This window comes from Bolinopsis microptera, chromosome 2 (assembly GCF_026151205.1).
Source record: "Bolinopsis microptera isolate Bmic1 chromosome 2, MBARI_Bmic_1.0, whole genome shotgun sequence".
Classification (NCBI taxonomy): Eukaryota; Metazoa; Ctenophora; class Tentaculata; order Lobata; family Bolinopsidae; genus Bolinopsis; species Bolinopsis microptera.
In genome coordinates, this window is record NC_087073.1 from 16,334,800 (window position 1) to 16,357,988 (window position 23,189).

Sequence of the window (23,189 nt, forward strand, 5' to 3'; positions counted from 1 at the left end):
TATAATGTATATACGTATAATTATTGTTTCGTCGTACATATAATTAAAGGAGGCATTTTCTGGAGAAACACCGATAAATCAAGAAAAGGGTAGCTAGCAAATCAAGTATTTCGTTGCATTCATGCAGGCAAAGAATAGAAAACAAAGATACTATCAAAATCTCGAGTCTATAACATGAATCCCAGTGATCATCATGCCAAACACGACAATTTCAACAACCAAAACTTCAGATCAATAAATTATTCCAAAAAAGATATGGGAACAATTCCACCGTAACATTTCATCGACCAGGATTCAGCACGTAGTGCCCCCCCTCCCCCCCTAGCCCCCTCCAAAGGGGCGGAGCTGGTCGACTGAGCTGCGGCAACTGATTGGACGCGTCCGGCGTCCGGGGTCATTTTAGCTGAACTATAGGGATTTTGTACTTGTAGGCTGTAAAAGAAAACTGTTTGTCACTGATAGAGTAAAGAAAGTGCTACAAATCAATTTTAAAGTAAACTTGGCCGTATTTTTGCCGTAAATTGCCAACAGCAAAGTGAGAAACCCAAAAAATATTCACTCAAAAGGAGAAAACCACGCGGGCCAAACAGCCAAAGCTTGACAAATTTTTTACCCCCCCCCCAAGTGTTGATTGTGGCAGCGCTGCAACGTTGCCGTTGGGTTGTGCGCTGCTTTACTTACCTGTAGTAGCAGAAGGTTTGTAGCAGCAGTAGACTGAAACAAATTCTCTCATTATTTTTTATAACATACCCCTCCTAAATAATGAGGAAATTATCATAATATGTTTAACATTTTGTTGACGGATATTTTTAAATCAGATTAATGAACATATGGAAAGATCTCATTCGCCAATATCACCAGCAAAATCTCAATAGATGAAGCTCTATTAAGTAATAGAAACATTATACGTATAAACCGAAAGAAAATTACTCACTTTTCTGCCGTAGTTTGAATCGTAATTTCGACCTACCTAACCGTCGACGAGTCCCACTCGGCGCAACCGGGCGCGCGACCAGGATGTTATAAAACCGAACAAAATATCACTCCTAAGTCATAAGTCACAACGAAGTCTCTAGATTGGACAATGAATATTCAAACCACAATTCGTTACAAAACCAGCACTTTAATTCTTCGACAGCGTAACAGACATGTCGGCTGTCCAACAAAAGGGACCAGAAGGGATTCTGACCAGTATTTAGTAGAGTAACAGAAACTCCAGGTTCCAAACCACAGAAGCCATTTAAAATGCAAAAGTCTGAAAAGTAGTTAGGCACATTGTTCATCGCAAAGCAGCCGAGTGCCAAGACTATTTGTCGATATTGTAAACAACAGGACATAGTATCAAGGACCAGTGTTTAAGAGGAAACAACGTACACGAGCTCATACCCACCACTCCTGTACAGATCTGAGGCTGAGTCATAAGTCAACACAACCAAGCCAGCCAACAACAGCAAAAGAGCTGCATCCAGCTCAACTATACATCGAGTGATATTTGCATCAGATTAATTGTCAGACGTTGATGGTTGTTATCTGGGGAGGGGGGCCAATGGGTATTTTTTTGTGAAACATGATTTCGAGAAAGCAGATATCAAGCAAGAACTTACGTGGGCGGAAAATTGGACACCCCGAACAATTGACCCGCCGACAATTGACCCTTCCGACTATTGACCGCCCGACAATTGACTCCCCCAAACCTAACCCTAACCCTGACCCTTACCCGGACCCTGACCCTGACCCTGACCCGATCATTGACCCCAGTGTATTACATGGGGGTCATTGACGGGGGGTCAATTGTCGGGGGTCATGTCGTTACTACACACCAAGATTCGCGACAATTGACCCCGTGGAATTAGTAATACTATTACAAATAGCCCCCAGCATCTCTAGTCTCTCAATATTCCGATCACAGAGCGCTTGTCAATGTCAATATCGACAGGAACCCTTTTAAGAAGGATTCTAACAGTCTTGAATCGCCAAATCCATAGAAGCCCAAAAGCTTCCAAATGGAACTTATCAAGTCCACTCTGCAGAACACAGCAACTAAGTTCCGGCTGGCACAAATGATCATTCCATTCAAAGACAAAATGGACTGCCGTTCCTTGATCAACCAGTGAACACAGCAACGACGCTGCTCAGCTTAATGAGACGTGTTTGCAACTACCACAATCTTGCGAATTTTGTTACTACGACGACCAAAATGGCAAACGCACAGTAAGAAAAAGGTGGTTTGACAAAGCGTAGACATGCTAAAAGGGAGGCCAACAGAGCCGACAGAATGCCAACATAACCCACACAGCAACTTCCTTCGTGACCACCACTTCCTCCGAAAAAGGAATACCGAGCTTTAAGAGGATGAAAAAGGGGAAATTCCCTGTATGAGAGAACCAGAGATAAACGAAAGTGGAGATGTAAACTGGCATCACCTCAAACGGCTATCCGACCATACAAAGATGAAGAACCATTCGACATAACGTCTCATCCTCTTCCACAATTCTATAATGATCTCTACAACCGAAGTGTGGTAGGAACGATCACTCAAGGGACGATGTCACCTCACTCCATTGTCCAACATTCGCAGCTCACCAAGGAATTGTCGATGAACCTGAATCCGCGACTTCAACGTTACCGGAAATCAAAGATGCAACAAAAAAACTCAAAAACAATAAGAGTGGTGTCCGAAGATCTGATACATCCACCGAAAGTTGAAAAACTCCAACGATAAACTCCAACCCGTGTGGTTAAAACTCTTCAACTCCTGCCCCACAGCATGGAACTTACCCTGAACAACCCTTCACACTCCCCTCCATAAGACGGGTGACCGACCAAAACCTGATAACTATCGGGCCATAACAATTGGGAGCTGTCTCGGTAAACTCTTTTCGAATCTACTCCTCAAACGGTTAATCGAATTCAGAGAATGAGCCTGTCCCTGACCGACCCTTATCAACTTTGGATTCAGGAGTGGATCCCCAATGTAATGACCACATACACACCCTAAATAACAATCATAGAGAAATACGCCAAGAAAGAGAAGAAGGCGACTATTCGCATGCTTTGTTGACTATCGCAAGGCTTTCGGATAGTGTATGAATGGAAGCACTTCTGTTCAAGTTGAGCAACATGGGACTAGCAGGCAAATCTCGAATGCATCATCACATGTACAAACAACTCTTCAAAACCCTAGTCAAGCTGATCCTAAAGTCTCTCGCAGCCATTGACGTCACGATCGATACGAACAAGGGCATCCAAATGTCCCTGAGCTTCTTCAAAACTTTAGAGCCACGAGCTCTCCTCAGGCTGGAACAAATTGAGGAATTGGATGTAACCTCTTCTAAAAAACGATGGTTAAAGTAGCCACCTCCGTGGGCAGATGAACTGGTCCTCTTAGCGCTGGATGCGGACAGCTTACAGAAACTGCTGAAGCTGCATGCATGTCTATGCCGTAAAGTGGGAGTTTGTCTGTGAACATCAACAAACCATGTGAGGTATTTAACACAAGCTCCACACGAATACTCAAATGTGCTTACGGATTTAAAAACTTAGGAAACTTGGACATCGCACCGTAAGAAAAATACTGCAACTTGGAATCCAATATCACTCTGAACGGTTCCTTCAAACAAGCAATTCGACGAGCTTAGAAAAAAGCTCTACGCTCGTTTCTTCTCTAATGAGACGAATTATTGACACGAGAGCACTCTCCACTAGCACGATGCTAAAACTCATCGTATAGCTTAGTCAAGCCAGAAGCTACATAACGGATGCCCTGTTTGGCTCCATCGACCACATCGCGAAAGCCCATACTCTTCAAAAAAACCAAGAAGTGAGTCACCCAAAAAAAGCAGCAGCAAAAGATGCTCTCGAATCTAACTCACCTAAAAATTCTTAAATGGATATTGGGTGTACCACAAAAAGCAAATAACAACTTCTGAAACGGCGACCAACAGAGAACCCCCTGGACATGTGACGCGTCCTCCTCAATGTATTGCCCCTACTACTATAGAAGCAATCAACACAAGCGGTAGTATGTAACGTGAACACACTTCTGCACCATACATTTCAGGAGCAGAAACAACTGAACCTTACCTGGTATGACACTTGGTCCACTATATCATCAAGATGAGCACCTCCGCTAAACCAAACTTACACCCCGCTCTTGTATTGCAGCACGTGAGCACATACACGAAACCTTTGTGAACCACTGGAAAAAGGATCTTCACAACCAGCCGAAGATGTCATTCTACACCGCGGTCAAATCTGAGTTTGGTGAAGAACAGTACTTACAGATTCCGTGCAGGCTTAAGAGAGCTAACATTGCTAAACTTCGCTCTAGCAGTCATGATCTGAGGGTAGAGAAAGGTCGATATACTAGTGATCGATACAACACAGCATTGAAAACGTGTCGTTTTTGCTGCTCTCCTGACACAGACGTCATTCGCTTTTTCGAAGAGCTACCTTTCTTTGAAACACCTATCCTAAAAACTGAGGACCATGTCATAACCGAATGCCCTGGATACCACTCCCTCCGCTCAAAGCTTTCTGATAACCTGAAAAGCCTTGTAATGCTAAAAGAGTATAGGATCATAATGAACTCCTGTCACACAAAAGAATTCGGGAAATACCTAACAGACTCTTCAAACCTTCGAAATCCTAAGAATAAGTCCTAATCCTCGCCTCACGTCCCCTACTCATCTCCTTCATCGTCTCATCAACTTATCGTAGTCTCTAAGTCTAACCTATCTCCTTGGACTTGCCTTTATGCACACATCCAGATTTTTTATTAGCATTTAAATTATTATATTTGATTTTATTTCCACTTCGTGATATTGTAACGCGGTTAAATTTTAAGATTTCATTTCAATACTTTTATTCGGCTTTTGTTTTATATCTGAACGTATTTACGAATTGATGTATAGCCAAAACGAGTTCGTTAGTGTTCTCCTTGGTAATTATATGTTTAATTCCTGTTTAATTCCTTTTTCAAAATTGTCCCACATTCAAACGACGATTTGGCGCACAAACCTTAAATCTTAACAATTAATCAATGTTCTCATGGTTCCAAATTTCATGATTCAATGTCACATAACAGTTAACAGATTAACTTTTAACTTTTAACTTTTAACTTTAACCTTATGCCTAACACATATTCATAACATATCATTTTATTTCCTCGTATTTTCCTTCGTTCATCTTCTCGTGCAATTCCTCAAGTGGGGTAAGTCATCGTCATGTGAATGTTTGCAGTTTTCCAGACATGCGAGGATCTGACAAAACGTCAAAAATCACGATTTGTCGCGGAGAATGTTGGTGTTGCGATTTCCATTTGTAACGGGATGTCACTCCACAACGGGATATTTGAAGTTCTCTCGTTGATTGTAAGCCGTTGAGATTTACCTTGTCATTGTAGCTGACGTTTATTTGCCCCTCCCGTGTTTTGACGCTGCAGATTACCGAGTAACAGACATGACTATCGCTTTTACAGAATACACCCTGCAGTGAGTGGTGTTCCACTGTACCAAACAGTGTATTTAGATTTTAGATACTCAAAATCTTGAAATTGAGTAGCAAGTAGGAGAGTCCTGCATTGAGTGCATAGTGGAATAACTCTGGTGAGGAGGGCGCTTTTAAATATCATATCACACCTTTTTTTCCGTTATATTTTGTGTAGATACATCACCACACAGCTCTCTCAAAGTTCAAACTGATAATAATATAGTTGATGTGGATTTTATCAGGAAATTGTACGCACCATCAAAGTTAAACAAACATAAAATACCCATTCACCTTGTCGCCCCCCCCCCCCCCCCCCCGCAATTCATGGTACCGCCCAACGTATGTTTACATTGCACATTGTGGTCTGCCATCGTTCGGCCTATTCGGTGAACATAAACAAATGCGGCGCACTTTTTTCCGTGAATTAGTTATATGATCGCCACTTTCACTTCAAGTTCATGAGTCATGCTAGCAGTAGCTTAGCTCTTCCTCGACTAAGCCCTAATACTCCAAAAGCAGGGAGGCGTTGTGTGTGCACTTCGCTGCAAAGAGTTTTTTGCTGCTGAATCGGGTTTAATAGGTCATTGGTAACACAAATCACTGAGGGTCGCATGTTGTGTTTCAACCCTGTGGGAGTGGGACCACGCCCATATTTCATATTAGGCGCGTATGTGGGAGATTTGTAAGGGCTTAGAGACTTAAACTTGGGCTTGAAATGACTGCAATACACATGTTTAAATTGCAGGCACTGTGAACGTTTGAAGGCTTAAAATGCTTCCTTTTGAAATTGAAGCAAATTCAGAAAAGGGGCCGTCTTAGGGGGGCGCCAAATCGTCGTTTGAATGTGGGACAATTTCGAAAACTTAACAAAAGTATTAGCAAAACTGCGCGTTTTCTCTAGATACACACTTTTTTAGAGATTTTACCGGTGTATCCTCTAAAATCACCTAATTTGTTCAATTTTGGGGGGGGGGGGGGGGGGGGGGGCAACCATATTAAAGTATATTAAAGTATATTATATCCCCGGGTCAAAATCGGAAAAAATCCTACATTTTAATATACTTTAATATACCTACAATTAGAAGATTTATATTCTTCGTTAAGATTTACATGATGAACTATATTTTTCACTCAGATTCGCAAGATAAGCCTGTTTTAGGACTAGTACATGAATTTCCATCCAGATTGGTCAAAAATTGGCTGAGCTATGAGCTTTAAAAAGTATGCCCATATTTGGGCATACGCTTTTGCCCAAATTCGCTTTTGACCAAATTCGATAAAATTTCAATATTTTTTAATGAGACTAACTCTACTATGTGAAAGATATAACTCAGTGTTTGTTGAATATAGTGGATACTAAGTAAAAATACCTCCATGAACAAAATTGGGAAAATTGCACATAATATCTCGGTTCGGAATACTAGCCAAAATGACTTCATTAAAATTGAAATAACTCCATCAGTTTTCAATATTTTTTCAAGAACTTTTTGGAATAGATTAAGAATTGCATTTCAAGCTTATTTTGGGCAACAATTTTTGAAGTAGGCCTCCAAGGAGATAGGGATATTAAAGTATATTGTAGGTATATTAAAGTATATTAAAGTATATCCCCGGGTCAAAATCGGGAAAAATCCTACATTTTAATATACTTTAATATGGTTGGCCCCCCCCCCCCCCCCCCCCCAATTTTAGGGAGGGGCACCAAAAGGGGAGGGAGCACCAACAGGGGGGCGCTTTTTCGGTCCAGGGGGGGGGGGGGCCCAACATGGTAACGTTACGCCACTGTTTCTGCTAGTGTAAATAAATTTATAATTATGGAGCATCGCATGCCATAAAACTTCCAAGTTTAACATGATTGCAAAATCTCTATTCAGATCCTCCTCAAAACTATTTAACTATCTCATTTCCCTCAAGTTACTTCAAACTGCTTCAATTTCAAACTTTAAACATCTAACCATCTTCTTATAGCTACCAGTTACCACAAGCTGGGCTCTCTCCAATTATTATGACTAACCATCTCCAATATAACCTCATACATAGCGAACTAGAGTTCCAGTCTGGAACTCTACCTCTAGTTCTATCTACATTCTGCTACCCCCAACCAAGCGCCATATCTACCCAGCTACCCAGCTTTTTAAGAGATTTTACCGGCGTATCCTCTAAAATCACCTAATTTGTTAAATTATAGGGAGGGGCGCCAACAGGGGGGCGCATTATCGGCGGGGTGCCAACAGGCAACGTTACGCCACTGCCACCAGCCCGTTTTAATTCTAGCTCTTTCTAACAACCTCTGAATGATACCTTCTGCTCTACCTGTAGCTGCCACCAGCAATCTGGATTCTCGATCACATCTTGAATCAAAGATAACTTTAAAATTTCCTACGAAAGTATATTTCTACCATGTTAGCTAAGTTAGCTATAAATCAATAAGCTGGATCATCAGCGATAAAATTTCTGACGTACTCAATTCTTCCTCTATTTCATTAGTCAGTATATTTCATTGTATGATATCTTTTCGTTCTTTTGGATCCTTTGGATCTCTTGGTGACATCCTTAAAAGTTAATTTAAGGAATTAACTTTAGTAATTAAGTCGTTCCTGGTATTGAAAAATTGAATTAAACCTTGCAAAGTGGATTTGTTAAACAGAAGCTGGAATTTCCCAGTCTGAGACGAAACGGAATCTCGTTAGCTTTTCGTGTTAAAAGCGATTTCTCAACGGTTATCACCTCTCTAGATGATTCTCAAAACATTTGGACTTTATTGCATTTTTGAAATAAATGCAATAAGGGCGTTTTCGGCCACACCCTTTTTCAGGGTTTTGCGGTCACTCGAATTTTTGTATTTCAGTCCAGGAAGGTCTTAAAGACTATTCCGATACACCAAAATGTGCCTAATAGCCACATTTATATACAACTTATGAAGCAACATATACCTTAAAATGCTTCGTTTCGGAAATATGGCCGAAAAACGGTTTTTGGCTTGACGCAGTTCAAATTTCCGTGATTTTTGGCATTTCCGCCTAGAAAGGTCGTAGAGACTATTCTGATACACTAAAATGTACATAATGGCCACATTTATATACAACTTATGAAGCAACATATACCCTAAAAGGCTTATTTTCGGAAATGTGGCTGAAAAACGGATTTTTGCTGAGCGATAATATTCACAAATGGGCTATTGGACTGTTAACTAGAACGGTCTTAAAGACTCATGAGCAACATAGCATTTGTCACAAGATGTAAGATGAGTCACTTTGTGTCCAGAAACACCTACAAAAATTAAAGAATGATCTACTTTATTGGGCATCTCTCTTAATGCGCCAGGCCAGCAGCATATTTGTGTCTTACGAAAGGGCGATTTTTCAAAATTACGGTTTCTTTAGGTCAATGGGTCAGTTGCTAACAGTAAATTGTTTGAAATTGCCGACTCATGCACATCATATACTCAAAAACGCTCACTTTAGGAGTGATTAGTAAATAAGTTTAACTACTGCATGATTTGTGAAAAGTGAAAACTCCAACACTTTTTTATTGGCACCAATTTAGCCAAAATGTAATGAAAAAAAACCATGATATGTATAATGTACTAAGAATACCGGACCTAAAATAATTCGGCACTGTTTCCGGGCCAGATTGTTGCTTGACCACTGAGCAGTACTGACCAGTACTTCAGAATGACCCCATATCCTTTTTTTCAGTCGCATAGATTTTCCCATCGTATGATAATGCGTGTCATTGACTGGCTAGTTCTTCTGTTATTACAGCTGTTAGCTGCCTCGAGATCTTTAGAGCGGGGAGGGGGTCTTAATGACAAAAATCTGAACGATCTCTTACTAACGGGACACTACGGGACAAGGGACGGATCTCGGGCCTAATAGCTGGAGTCTGCACCTAGATGGTCAACGTGAGGATAGCATGAGGATTTAGGATGCTCTGCCTGCCTTTCATAAGGTCTTGTAACCCCGAAAGCTGGTATATCTTATCTAAATTAATTAACCTTGGTTACATCCCGTGCTGTTTCGAATTTATAATTAGATTTATAGGTCCAATATCAAGCAAAAAGTCTGATCTCCGGTACTGATGTTACACTCACATGATCTTCGACGCGAGGATCTCCGAACTCCGATCTTAAAGTTAAATCTCAGAGCCAAAAAGAGGAACCTAAGCCTCGGTTCTTCTCTTTGAGAGGCAAACAGGAAATTCGGTGTTATCAACTCAAAGTCGGATTCGTAGCACAATTGAAAACCAAAGAATAAAAATCTTAATGAATTCCTGACATCCTAAAATTAATATCAGGTCGTATTCGATTCAGTGGCCCAAACTCCAGTAGGTTACAAGACTTAAGTTCAAGTCGAGGAACACTTTGATTAAGTATGATCCTTGTCTAGTTGGAATTATCGCATATCATGCAGTAGTTATCTACTAATCACTCCTAAACTGAGCGTTTTATAGTCGAATCTCGAACCCTGCCATTCGGCCAAGTAATCTTAATCTGAAGTTCTAGAATTATAGTTATAATGTTCTAGTACTAATGTATTAGTGCCCTAGATAAGATCTCGAGGCAGCTGTAATAACAAAAGAGCTAGCCAGTAACAACTTGATTAAAAAACTAGGGAATGACACACATTATCATACGATGGTAAAATCTATGCGAACCAAACCACTGCAGTATTATTAAACTGCGGCCAACAGATCTCAAACCAGGGATAACAGACCAATATTGGTCGAGACAGCGAAATCAATCATAATTTTAAAGTGGGGTACTGGTCAGCGGTCAAGCAACAATCTGGACCAGACCCAGTGCCGATTTATTTTAGGTCCGGTATAGTATTCTTGAACAGTACATATATCATGGTTTCATGGCATAAATAAATAAAAAGTTTGAAGTTGAATTTTGGTCTGGCACATATCAAATTTAAAAATTAAATTGGTGCCAAGGAAAAATTGGGGGTTTTCACAAATCATGTAGTAGTTATTTACTAATGACTCCTAAAATGAGCATTTTTGAGTACATGATGTGCATGAGTCGCCAAATGCGACCAATTCGCTGTTAGCTGCCGAACCTTTGACCTTAAGAAACCGTAATTTTGAAAAATCGCCCTTTTGTAAGACACAAATATGCTGCTGGCCTGGCCCATTAAGAGAGATGCCCAATAAAGTAGATCATTCTCTAATTTTTGTAGGTGTTTCTGGACACAAAGTGACTCATCTTTACATCTTGTGACAAATGCTATGTTGCTCATGAGTCTTTAAGACCGTTCTAGTTAACAGTCCAATAGCCCATTTGTGAATATTATCGCTCAGCAAAAATCCGTTTTTCAGCCACATTTCCGAAAATAAGCCTTTTAGGGTATATGTTGCTTCATAAGTTGTATATAAATGTGGCCATTATGTACATTTTAGTGTATCAGAATAGTCTCTACGACCTTCCTAGGCGGAAATGCCAAAAATCACGGAAATTTGAACTGCGTCAAGCCAAAAACCGTTTTTTCGGCCATATTTCCGAAACGAAGCATTTTAAGGTATATGTTGCTTCATAAGTTGTATATAAATGTGGCTATTAGGCACATTTTGGTGTATCGGAATAGTCTTTAAGACCTTCCTGGACTGAAATACAAAAATTCAAATGACCGCAAAACCCTGAAAAAGGGTGTGGCCGAAAACGCCCTTATTGCATTTATTTCAAAAATGCAATAAAGTCCAAATGTTTTGAGAATCATCTAGAGAGGTGATAACCGTTGAGAAATCGCTTTTAACACGAAAAGCTAACGAGATAGCCTTTTAGAACGGTTGGGATCCGACTAGTTTTTTATTTGTTCATCTCAATTAAGCAAACTCAATACCGAAGACTAACGTCTAACGTGTGACTCTATTAAACTTTAATCTACAAGATCAACCTACAAGATCTTGTAGATCAACACGTGATCTACAAGTGTTAAATGCACGTGAGCTGCACGTGAGCTGCACGTGAGCTGCTGATTCATATTTGAGTTGTTATCCTACTGTCCGAACGTCGCTCGGTACACACCGAGGATATCTTTACTTTTAGAAACGTGCCCTTATTTATATACAAAATTTTCCTCCGGCAAGCAATCAGCAATGATATTCCTTTGACAAGTAAAGTTGTGGAAGTTGCTTGTTTCCAAAATGCAAATTATGAAAATCATCACGATTGTTAGCAATCAATAGGCGTTGCCATCAAACTGCCTCTAATTTTAATACTCGCAAATCTTCTTTGTTTTCAATTGCTAGATATTTACTGTAGCACGGTCATTATAATTGTTTGTAGTGACTTTGCACTTGCAGTGTGGGACTGGTGCGTTTACATTTGTTATTTATCCCATTTAAGAAATAACTTGCTACCACGGTATAACAAATTAAATAAGAACTTTACCATTTTCGATAAATCAGTTACAAATAAATCCATAAATTAGCACTTCAGACGAAATGTTAAAAGCAGCGGTAACCGTGTTTCTGGTAGCTGTGGTTTACAGCAGTGGCGACGTAATAGACTACGACACACAGGGCGAATGGGGAGGAGTGTGTAACAAAGAGGAGTCCAAGAATCAGTCTCCTGTTGATGTGATATCCTCTGAAACCAGCACTGAAGTGGATGCTAAATTTGTTGAACTGAGTAAGATGCAACTTTGGATTTTCTTTTTATTATTACGTAATTTGTTTCACATTGACGTAGTTAACTTAGGCATAATACTAATATCTATTAAGTTTAATTATTTAATTGCTTCCCCATTCCCAGGCTCTGGACAGGGTCTCGCTGCAACGAACGAAAATAACTTGAACGCCATCAAGATCAAGTTTACTGAGACAATTAAATACATGATTCCATGGATGGAAAACACTGAGGGCACGGTAAGTCAACCATTTCAATTTTAGGTGCTAATAGTATCTATTTGATCTTTGAACAAATCATAACTTATACTATGATACTTTATTATGATTCTTTTTTGGATCCTCAGCGACAAAATTTGATTACTATTTATGAGGTTTAAATTTGACCAAAACCCATAATCATGGGTAGAGTGAACCGCTGCCAGTGTCTCTCTTTTCCAAACAAAATAAAATGATATTAATTTGAGGAACCGTCTGCAAATGCAAATTGATACCGAGAATGAAATCGGTCGCTCGCTTTTCCCATTCATTCACGGCTTACGGATTGTAATAAAGCTTATTGAATGGGAAAAGCGAGCGACCGATTTCATTCTCGGTATCAATTTGCATTTGAGACGGTTCCTCAAATTAATATCATTTTATTTTGTTTGGAAAAGAGAGACACTGGCAGCGGTTCACTCTACCCATGATTATGGGTTTTGGTCAAATATCATCTCTTTTTGATTATAATGTCAGGATTTGCTCGGAAGTCCCTTGTCTGCCCACCGAAGTACCACAACCGAAGTGGGTTTGCTCTGAGACAGGTAGTGACAGCTTCAAGACTCCAAAGGTCTGTTGCATTGATATTTATTATTTTATGATTTCGTATATACTTTAGGAGTCCTGGAATGCAGCTAGCAGGAGTTGCATTCTGTGGGCACGGTGATAGGGCATCCTTCTTTATAGTAATAGGCCAGAAACCGCTGACCAGAACAGAGAGATAATGTCAGGATAATATACACAGTCGAAACTTCATTAATAAGGAGGTAATTTCAATTTTCAACGATTTCGAAATTTTACCTTTGAAAACGTTTTCTTGTTTTAGGTATGCATATCTGTCGATAACAGACTGAATATGGCACTTTTCACTCATTCAAGTTGGCATTAAATTCATACATAATGCTATTTAAATATCGTGGGAAATCAGAATATATTCGAAATCACGAATAGGCAAAATTCTCACCTTTCGCACGTGCAAACTTTAAGCGGACGTTGCGTGCGCATACAATACTGAATCACCGTACATTTTTGCATAGTGGTATTTTATATATAGTTTGATAAGCATGCAAAGTTTCAGAAGATTTCAAAAAGAACTTGGATCACAACGGGACTCCAAAGTTGATAAAAATCGTGAAAATAACAATTTTCAGTGATTTTAGCTATTTTAAATCAATTTGGGCGTGTCCCCACGTGTTCAACTTTTCGATTTGCAACTTTAAAACTAGCCTATAACAAAATTTAGACCTTTAGGAAACACAATTGAGCTCCACAACCCAAGGGATGGCCCAACACCAGAGAATACTAATTCACAAATTTTGTGTTTTTATAAAATTATTCTTCAAAAAAGCACTAACTTCAATTTATGAAGGAGCAAGGTAGGAAAATTTTTCGGTAGATTTTCAGAATGCTTGAACAAATATCTAAGGATAAATTGTCCTCAGATTACTTCTTAATGATTTTAAATCGATTTGAAAAGTTGTTCTTTTGTCAAAAATCAAGTTTTAAAAACACTTAACTTGATGACGTCATCAAGTGATGATGATGACGTTAAATTATTTTTTTAAATAATCTAAACTAAAGCATAAACAATTATCTTTAAAACCTGTGGTTTGAAATGACTGTATCTTTTATACTTTTGAATCTACGGACACTTAAATGTAGGCTACAATTGACTGCCAAAGCGTCTATCACAATGCTGGCAAGCATGACCGTGCCTCTTATCACAATGCTGGCAAGCATAACCGTCGCCCTTATATTCACAACACTATGTACCCCCTATACTATTATATCCCCTTTATTGTTTTCCAGGCATTAAGACTCATCGAAAGTAGTTCAGCAGGTATATTTAAGTTCAAAACATTCTAATTCAATGTTAATGATGACAGTAATAAGAAATAGTTATGTGGAGGTTTTTAAGAAATTTGCGCAAAATACGCGCCAGCATGTTATACGAAATTAGGTAAAAAACCAAAAATCGCCATATTCAGGTGCCTTAAAAACCATGTTAAAATTGAGTTAGAGATCTGAAACTTTGCAGAGCGTCTAGACCTTGTCCAAATCGACTGTAAAAAAAATTTCATGTTGCAGGAGTATCGGGAAGTGGGTTTTCTGGAACCCCTGTTTTACAACAGATTGTCGTGAAGCTATCACAATGCTGGCAAGCATTACCGTCGCCCTTATATTCACAATACTATTTACCCCCTATACTATTATATCCCCTTTATTGATTTCCAGGCATTAAGACTCATCGAAAGTAGATCAGCAGGTACATTTAAGTTCAAAACATTCTAATTCAATGTTAAAGATGACAGGAATAAGAAATAGTTATATGGAGGTTTTTAAGAAATTTGCGCAAAATACGCGCCAGCATGTTATACGAAATTAGGTAAAAAACCCAAAATCGCCATATTCAGGTGCCTTAAAAACCATGTTAAAATTGAGTTAGAGATCTGAAACTTTGCAAGGCGTCTAGACCTTGTCCAAATCGACTGTAAAAAAAATTTCATGTTTCAGGAGTATCGTGAAGTGGGTTTTCTGGAACCCCTGTTTTACAACAGATTGTCGTGAAGATATATATATATATAATATAGACGCTTTTTGCAGTCAATTGTAGCCTACATTTAAGTGTCCGTAGATTCGAAAGTATAAACGATACAGTCATCTCGAACCACAGGTTTTAAAGATAATCGTTTAAGCTTTAGTTTACATTGTATTGAAAAATAATTTAACGTCATCATTGATAAACAATACTTTTTGTATTGTTTATCAATGATATTCCTCTTGGCCTTTCGGATAATACTGATATTGTTTTGTATGCCGATGATACAAAAATCTGGCGTAAAATACATTCATCTTCTGATAATACCAATTTACAAATGGATATAGACTATCTCTCTGACTGGGCACTTAGAAACAAAATGCGATTCCATCCAGCAAAATGTAAAGTGCTTATTGTTTCAGGAAAACCATCTTTATCTCCTCCATTCGCATATAATCTTGATGGCTCTCCTCTTGTGTATGTAGAGTTAGAAAAAGATCTTGGAGTCGATGTTACTCCTAAGCTCAGTTGGAATAGTCAGTGCGACAGAATTTATACTAAGGCCTGCCAACAACTTGGTATGGTCAGAAGAGATGGCCATATTGTCATTGATCAGAAACGTCGCCGGGCGCTTTACCTCTCCCTGGTTCGTAGCCAATTCGAAAATTGTTCCATAATCTGGCGCCCTTGTAATAAATCACTTAGTGATAAATTAGAAAGTCTCCAAAAGAGAGCTATTAAATGGATTCTGTCTGAAGAGGGCCGCAGTTATCCACCTGAGCAATATGTCAAAAAGTGCAAGCTTGTCGACATTCTCCCTTTGTCTCAAAAGTTTGACTTGAATGATCTTATTTTTTTCCACAAAGTTCTTAACAATTTAATTCCTGTATCGCTGCCTCACTATCTCTCTTTATATCAGGGCACTTCTCGACTAAGACGTTGCCACCTCGACAGTCTGTCTATTGTGTCATCAATTTTACCTAAGTTAAGTCAGAATTCACACACCACATTTACCTCAAATAGCCCACTGGCAAAATCATTTTTCTACAGAACCCATATACTGTGGAATGGACTCCCTTTACAGGTAAGACAGATTGTGTCTACTAGTCTTTTCAAAGCTGAGGTCACTAAGCATCTATGGAAATGTTTATTGGATAGTGAAACAACAGTCTAGCCTAGTCTCTTTGCTCCCCATATTATTATTATATAGTTTTATTAATTTTTTTATCTACCTTCCTATACTTTCAACATCATATCACACTTCACCCGCACACCTCACACATTAATGACCATATCAGACCTGTATCTAATGTATCTGGAATTTGACGTATTGAAATACCAATTTTGACTATATATCCACAGTTATTCACCATGGATTTGTTTGTTATTAAATAGTTTTTCATAAATTTTTGGATTTAGATTAATTCGATGTAATGGGTCCAAGTTACTGCGGACATAGTTCACTATGTGTTTACCGTGTTTGGGTGCCCATCATATTTTACAGATGGGGGCGATATTTTGAACGATTCTATTTTATATTCATCTATTGCTGTACTCTGTAAAATTTGAAAAGTATTTAATTAAAAAAAAAAAAATCATCACTTGATGACGTCATCAAATTAAGTGTTTTAAAAACTTGATTTTTGACAAAGTAACAACTTTTCAAATCGATTTTACGCTATTAAGGAGTAATTTTATTCAAAATCTGAGGACATTTTCACCTTAGATAATTGTTCAAGCATTCTGAAAATCTACCGGAAAGTTTTCCTACCTTGCTCCTTCATAAAGATATTCGCTATTGAAGTTTGTGCTTTTTTGAAGAATAATTTTATAAAAACACAAAAGTTGTGAATTAGTATTCTCTGGTGTTGGGTCATCCCTTGGGTTGTGGAGCTCAATTTTGCTTCTTAAAGGTGTAAATTGTGTTATAGGCTAGTTTTAAAGTTAAAAATCGAAAAGTTGCACACGTGGGGACACGCCCAAATTTATTTAAAATAGCTAAAATCACTAAAAATTTTGATTTTCACGATTTTTATCAACTTTGGAGTCCCGTTGTGATCCAAGTTCTTTTTGAAATCTTCTGAAACTTTGCATGCTTATCAAACTATATATTAAATACCACTATGCAAAAATTTACGGTGATTCAATATTGTATACGCACGCAACGTCCGCTCAAAGTTTGCACGCGCGAAAGGTGAGAATTTTGCTCATTCGTGATTTCGAATATATTCTGCTTTCCACGATATTTAAATGGCATTATATATGAATTAAATGCCAACTTGAATGAGTAAAAAGTGCCATATTCAGTCGGTTATCGACAGATATACCTAACTAAACACAAGGAAACGTTTTCAAAGGCAGAATTTCGAAATCGTCGGAATTACCTCCTTGTTAATGAAGTTTCGATTGTGTAAATTATCCTGACATTATAATCAAAAAGAGATGATATTTGACCAAAACCCATAATCATGGGTAGAGTGTACCGCTGCCAGTGTCTCTCTTTTCCAAACAAAAGGAAATGATATTAATTTGAGGAACCGTCCGCTAATGCAAATTGATACCGAGAATGAAATCGGTCGCTCGCTTTTCCCATTTAATAAGCTTTATTACAATTCGTAAGCCGTGAATGAATGGGAAAAGCGAGCGACCGATTTCATTCTCGGTATCAATTTGCATTAGCGGACGGTTCCTCAAATTAATATCATTTCCTTTTGTTTGGAAAAGAGAGACACTGGCAGCGGTACACTCTACCCATGATTATGGGTTTTGGTCAAATATATATATGTATATATGTATAGACGCTTTTGCAGTAAATTGTAGCCTACATTTAAGTGTCCGTAGATTCAAAAGTATAAAAGATACAGTCATTTCGAACCACAGGTTTTGAAGATAATTTTTTATACTTTAGTTTACATTATATCGAAAAATAATTTATCGTCATCATCATCACTTGATGACGTCATCAATTTAAGTGTTTTTAAAACTTGATTTTTGACAAAATAACAACTTTTCAAATCGATTTTAAAGCATTAAGGAGTAATTTTATTCAAAATCTGAGGACATTTTCACCTTAGATAATTGTTCAAGCATTCTGAAAATCTACCGGAAAGTTTTCCTACCTTGCTCCTTCATAAAGATATTCGCTATTGAAGTTTGTGCTTTTTTGAAGAATAATTTTATAAAAACACAAAAGTTGTGAATTAGTATTCTCTGGTGTTGGGCCATCCCTTGGGTTGTGGAGCTCAATTTTGCTTCCTAAAGGTCTAAATTGTGTTATAGGCTAGTTTTAAAGTTGAAAATCGAATTGCACACGTGGGGACACGCCCAAATTCATTTAAAATAGCTAAAATCACTAAAAATTGTTATTTTCACGATTTTTACCAACTTTGGAGTCCCGTTGTGATCCAAGTTCTTTTTGAAATCTTCTGAAACTTTTCATGCTTATCAAACTATATATTAAATAACACTATGCAAAAATTTATGGTGATTCAATATTTTATGCGCACGCAACGTCCGCTCAAAGTTTGCACGTGCGAAAGGTGAGAATTTTGCTCATTCGTGATTTCGAATATATTCTGCTTTCCCACGATATTAAAATGGCATTATATATGAATTTAATGCCAACTTGAATGAGTAAAAAGTGCTATATTCAGTCTGTTATTGACAGATATGCCTACCTAAACACAAGGAAACGTTTTCAAAGGTAAAATTTCGAAATCGTTGAAATTACCTCCTTATTAAGTTTCGACTGTGTAAATTATCCTGACATTATAATCAAAAAGAGATGATATTTGACCAAAACCCATAATCATGGGTAGAGTGAACCGCTGCCAGTGTCTCTCTTTTCCAAACAAAAGAAAATGATATTAATTTGAGGAACCGTCCGCAAATGCAAATTGATACCGAGAATGAAATCGGTCGCTCGCTTTTCCCATTCATTCACGGCTTACGTATTGTAATAAAGCTTATTGAATGGGAAAAGCGAGCGACCGATTTCATTCTCGGTATCAATTTGCATTTGCGGACGGTTCCTCAAATTAATATCATTTTCTTTTGTTTGGAAAAGAGAGACACTGGCAGCGGTTCACTCTACCCATGATTATGGGTTTTGGTCAAATATTCACAATACTATTTACCCCCTTTACTATTTACCCCCCTTTACTATTTACCCCCTTTATTATTTACCCCCTTTATTATTTACCCCCTTTATTATGTACCCCCTTTACTTTTATACCCCCTTTACTATTATACCCCCTTTACTATTATACCCCCTTTACTATTATACCCCTTTATTTTTTTTGCCACGACAGTTTAATGTCATTATATATGAATTTAATTCCAATTTGAATGAGTATTAAGTGGTATATTCAGTCAGTGATCGACCGATATGCTTACCTAAACACAAGGAAATGTTTTTAAAAGAAAAATTTCGAAATCGTTGAAACTTCCTCCTTATTAATGAAGATATCAGTTTATATTTCAAATTTATAAAGTACCCTGACATTATAATCAAAAATTGTAATAGATTAAGAATAACTATCCGAAGGCAGCTGTACTCGGCAATAAAGATTCAATAATCTTCAGTTAATTCAATAAGTAATAAATACCACCCTCATTTGAAAAAAATGAACGCGAATATTTTTCGAGTTGACAAATTCCTCGAACCAGTGGTGATACTAAGTCATACCAGAAAGAAATATTTAAATTGGGCACTCAGTGACTGAGCTATAAAGGCCAACGTATGGGTACTGACTTTTGGCCCACCCTGTATATATATCCATAGACACAGTGTTTCGTCCTATTAGGACTCATCAGTATGGCTCAAATCATCAAGGTTGGTTTTGCCGATGGCGGGTATCGATCCAGCTCAAGGTTGGTTTTGCTGATGGCGGGTATATATATACTTCACGACAATCTGTTGTAAAACAGGGGTTCCAGAAAACCTACTTCCCGATACTCCTGAAACATAAAATTTTTTACATTCGATTTGGACAAACTGCAAAGTTTCAGATCTCTAACTCAATTTTAACATGGTTTTTAAGGCACCTGAATATGGCGATTTTGGGATTTTTACCTAATTTTGTATAACATGCTGGCGCGTATTTTGCGCAAATTTCTTAAAAACCTCCACATAACTATTTCTTATTCCTGTCATCTTTAACATTGAATTAAAATGTTTTTTACTTAAATATACCTGCTGAACTACTTTCGATGAATATTAATGCCTGGAAAACAATAAAGGGGATATAATAGTATAGGGGGTAAATATTGTAGGTTTATAACCTACCAGGACGCGCGCCGAGTTGGACTCGTCGACGGTCCTGGAATATGGAACAGATATTTTACGAGTATCACCCGTTAAGGGTAAATAGTATTGTGAATATAACGGCAACGGTAATGCTTGCCAGCATTGTGATAAACAATTGAACGCATATTCATGGTGGTAATAAGGGATAGTCAATCCACTTTCAAAGGTAATGACATCCTGTTCTCTGACTGCAGGTGGCACAACTACATCTCCATTGGGGGGCTCAGGATAGTGACGGATCTGAGAACTGGCTGGACGGGAAACAGTTCTCTGCTGAGGCGCATCTTGTTACTTCTTACGGAGACGGATCAAAATACGCTGTTATCAACCGTTTCTTCAAAGTCGTAAGTTACATGTTACCAACGTTATGCTAGCAGCTGGAAGTGGACCACAAATGCCACTTATCGTCGATTGAATATCTGCTGTTGAGTTTTAGTAGGGAGTTGATGTAAAAACAAAATGTAGCTATAAATTCCTTATCCTATGTTAAATAAATCTTCAGGGTGCAGAGAATGCTCAGATCGCTAAAATGATCGCTTCAGCTGAAGCAGAGGGTGAAAATAGAGACAGTAAGTTTCGCCAATCAAATTTATTATAAAATTCAATAAGTATTGTCAAAATTGGTCATCTTCACTGATTTTCTGAAGACGGTCGAAGGAAATCCACTAACTTAACGTTTTTACAGTTGCGGATTTCGACTTGAGTGCCCTCTTTCCAAGTGACATCAAGGAGGTTATAACGTATGAAGGTGGATTGACTACCCCTGAGTGTGACGAAGTTGTTCACTGGATTGTCGTTCCCGAACCTCTCACAATATCAACCGCACAGGTATGACATTTGGAACAAAATATGACAAAAACAAAAATTCGTCTGATTCAACATAATATAGCATTATGATTTAATACCATAGGAAAAATACGCATTATCCTTTCAGTTGGCTAAATTGAGGGTAGTTAAACTCGGTGACGGGACTGGAGACGCCAAGACTTTCAACTGGAGGAACAAACAAGATTTAAATGAACGAACCTTCAAGCACTATAAAATGAAGACCTCAGCCTCCGCCGCTACTGTTATCTCACCTCTGCTTGCTCTTCTGGCACTCATTGTTAATGTGTTCTACTAAACTGTATGATAATTACAGAGATGATTCAATTTGTTAATATTAGCTTTTGACAGCAGAATATTATGTAAATAATTGCCTATTTCTGTAAGAGGTTAACGGTTCAGTATTATGTGAATGTATTACTGGGCGGCGCTCAGCCTTTCATTCCGCCTAATCTCTATGTTTATGAACTTTATAGCCTGGGGTCCCCAGGTAAGTGGAGCTACTATTTCATGAAGATGCATTTTTATGGAACCTATCATATTGATTATGAAACTTATTTAATCGGTAGAATCATGATTATTTTGATCATGATTAAGTTTGAAGTTTGAAATATTCCAAAAATACCACTAGCTAGGTGTTAACTGTTTGATTTTGTAATATATTGATACCCCCTATTACTTATCTGTATCAATTATCATTTCTTGTGTTTCTGTATTGTAAAATAGCTATTGTTCTCTTTAAAAGTAACCTATGGACTAGGGTATGCAACGAGATGATATATCGATTAGATTCTTGGCGATAATTGGGTCAAAATCGTTATCGGTTTATCTCAATAATTTGGTACCGATAACCGATGAAATGTTTTTAAATTCCTCCAATTAAAACATAGAAATTTTAGATTTAATCCTTGATAATATGTTACATATCTATAAAGCAAAAAAGTCTGTTTTTAAAATCATTGCATCTTGCCCTAAATCTTAGGGGTCCTTTGCTATTTGCATATTACGTAATCACTAAAGGAATGGAGGGGGCTTCTAAATGATCACATTAGTGTAATTTTATTTTAAACACCATAGCTAGGTGTAAAACTGATAACAGAGGTTAAAAATTGACCAAAAAGCGATTACGTAATGTGGCAGTCTGCAATCATCGTATTTACTATGACATTCCCATAGCTAGGTTTCCTTAAATTCGACACTCCACTGTGACTCCTTACAGCTACTGCGTTATTATAAGTAACGCTATATTTCCTCTTGTTATTTTCACTGTACGAATTAGACTCTCTAAAAACATAGCTAGTACTATTACGTCTGTTCTGGATCACCTTGACCACGAACAGCCTGAATCTCTTAAATCTGAACAGGTACAACATGGGGTTCACTGTACTGTTCATCATTACGCTGATCGAAACCACAAAGCTTCGCAGATTAAAACTTGGCTTTTCAAACTCAAATACATTGTACTTAAATCCACTGAAACGGTCCACGTGGGCCACAATAAAATAAGTAACAAACGGTAAATTAAATAAGATATAAATGACGGTGAACAACACCACAGTTTTAGTGACGGCCCTTTTACTGCCAGCGTCGGTGTGTTTGTGAAGTTCAATGATAGAAATGAGACAGCTGATGAGAATGGGAAATACCGGACTTGCTAACTCGATCCACATCAATGCTGAGTAGAATCTCCCGGCATGCTCGGAGTTATTGATTGCGTCCACATCCTGAATATTTAGGGTTTAGCATACAACTAACAACACTGCCCCCTCATCTTGCAGTGACATTATTTCTTAGAACGACTTATATTAACTGGATTTAAATTAAACTGAGATAAAAATGATGAGGTAACTTACGTGAGTAAACCACTGACACTGAATGTGTGTGTCATAGTACTGGTACAGGGTTCCGAACCAGAAGGGAATACTACTTTGAAGGAGCTGGATGACAGCGTAACCAACCATCAGACCGACTATCATCTTCTTACTGACCGGTTTAAAGGGATACTTCAAGCTGAATGTTCTGCTGATACTGAGCACGGCTACTAGAAACACAGACATTCTCGCCAGTGCATTCCACAAGACACCCCAAATCTGGCAAAATGCCACCGATCCAAATGCTCCAGGAGCTCGGTTAGAGAGA

General features: G+C 38.1%; 1 protein-coding gene across 1 annotated transcript; it reads left to right on the top strand.

Moving 5' to 3' along the window:
* The first annotated feature begins 11,928 nt into the window (after nucleotides 1-11,928).
* LOC134811228 (carbonic anhydrase 2-like) lies at nucleotides 11,929-21,748 on the top strand. The gene is made up of 6 exons (XM_063817995.1): nucleotides 11,929-12,124; nucleotides 12,248-12,360; nucleotides 20,420-20,569; nucleotides 20,728-20,794; nucleotides 20,911-21,053; nucleotides 21,160-21,748. The coding sequence occupies exons 1-6, from the start codon at nucleotides 11,938-11,940 to the stop codon at nucleotides 21,346-21,348; spliced, it is 849 nt and encodes a 282-aa protein (XP_063674065.1). The 5' UTR covers nucleotides 11,929-11,937; the 3' UTR covers nucleotides 21,349-21,748.
* The last annotated feature ends 1,441 nt before the right edge of the window (nucleotides 21,749-23,189 follow it).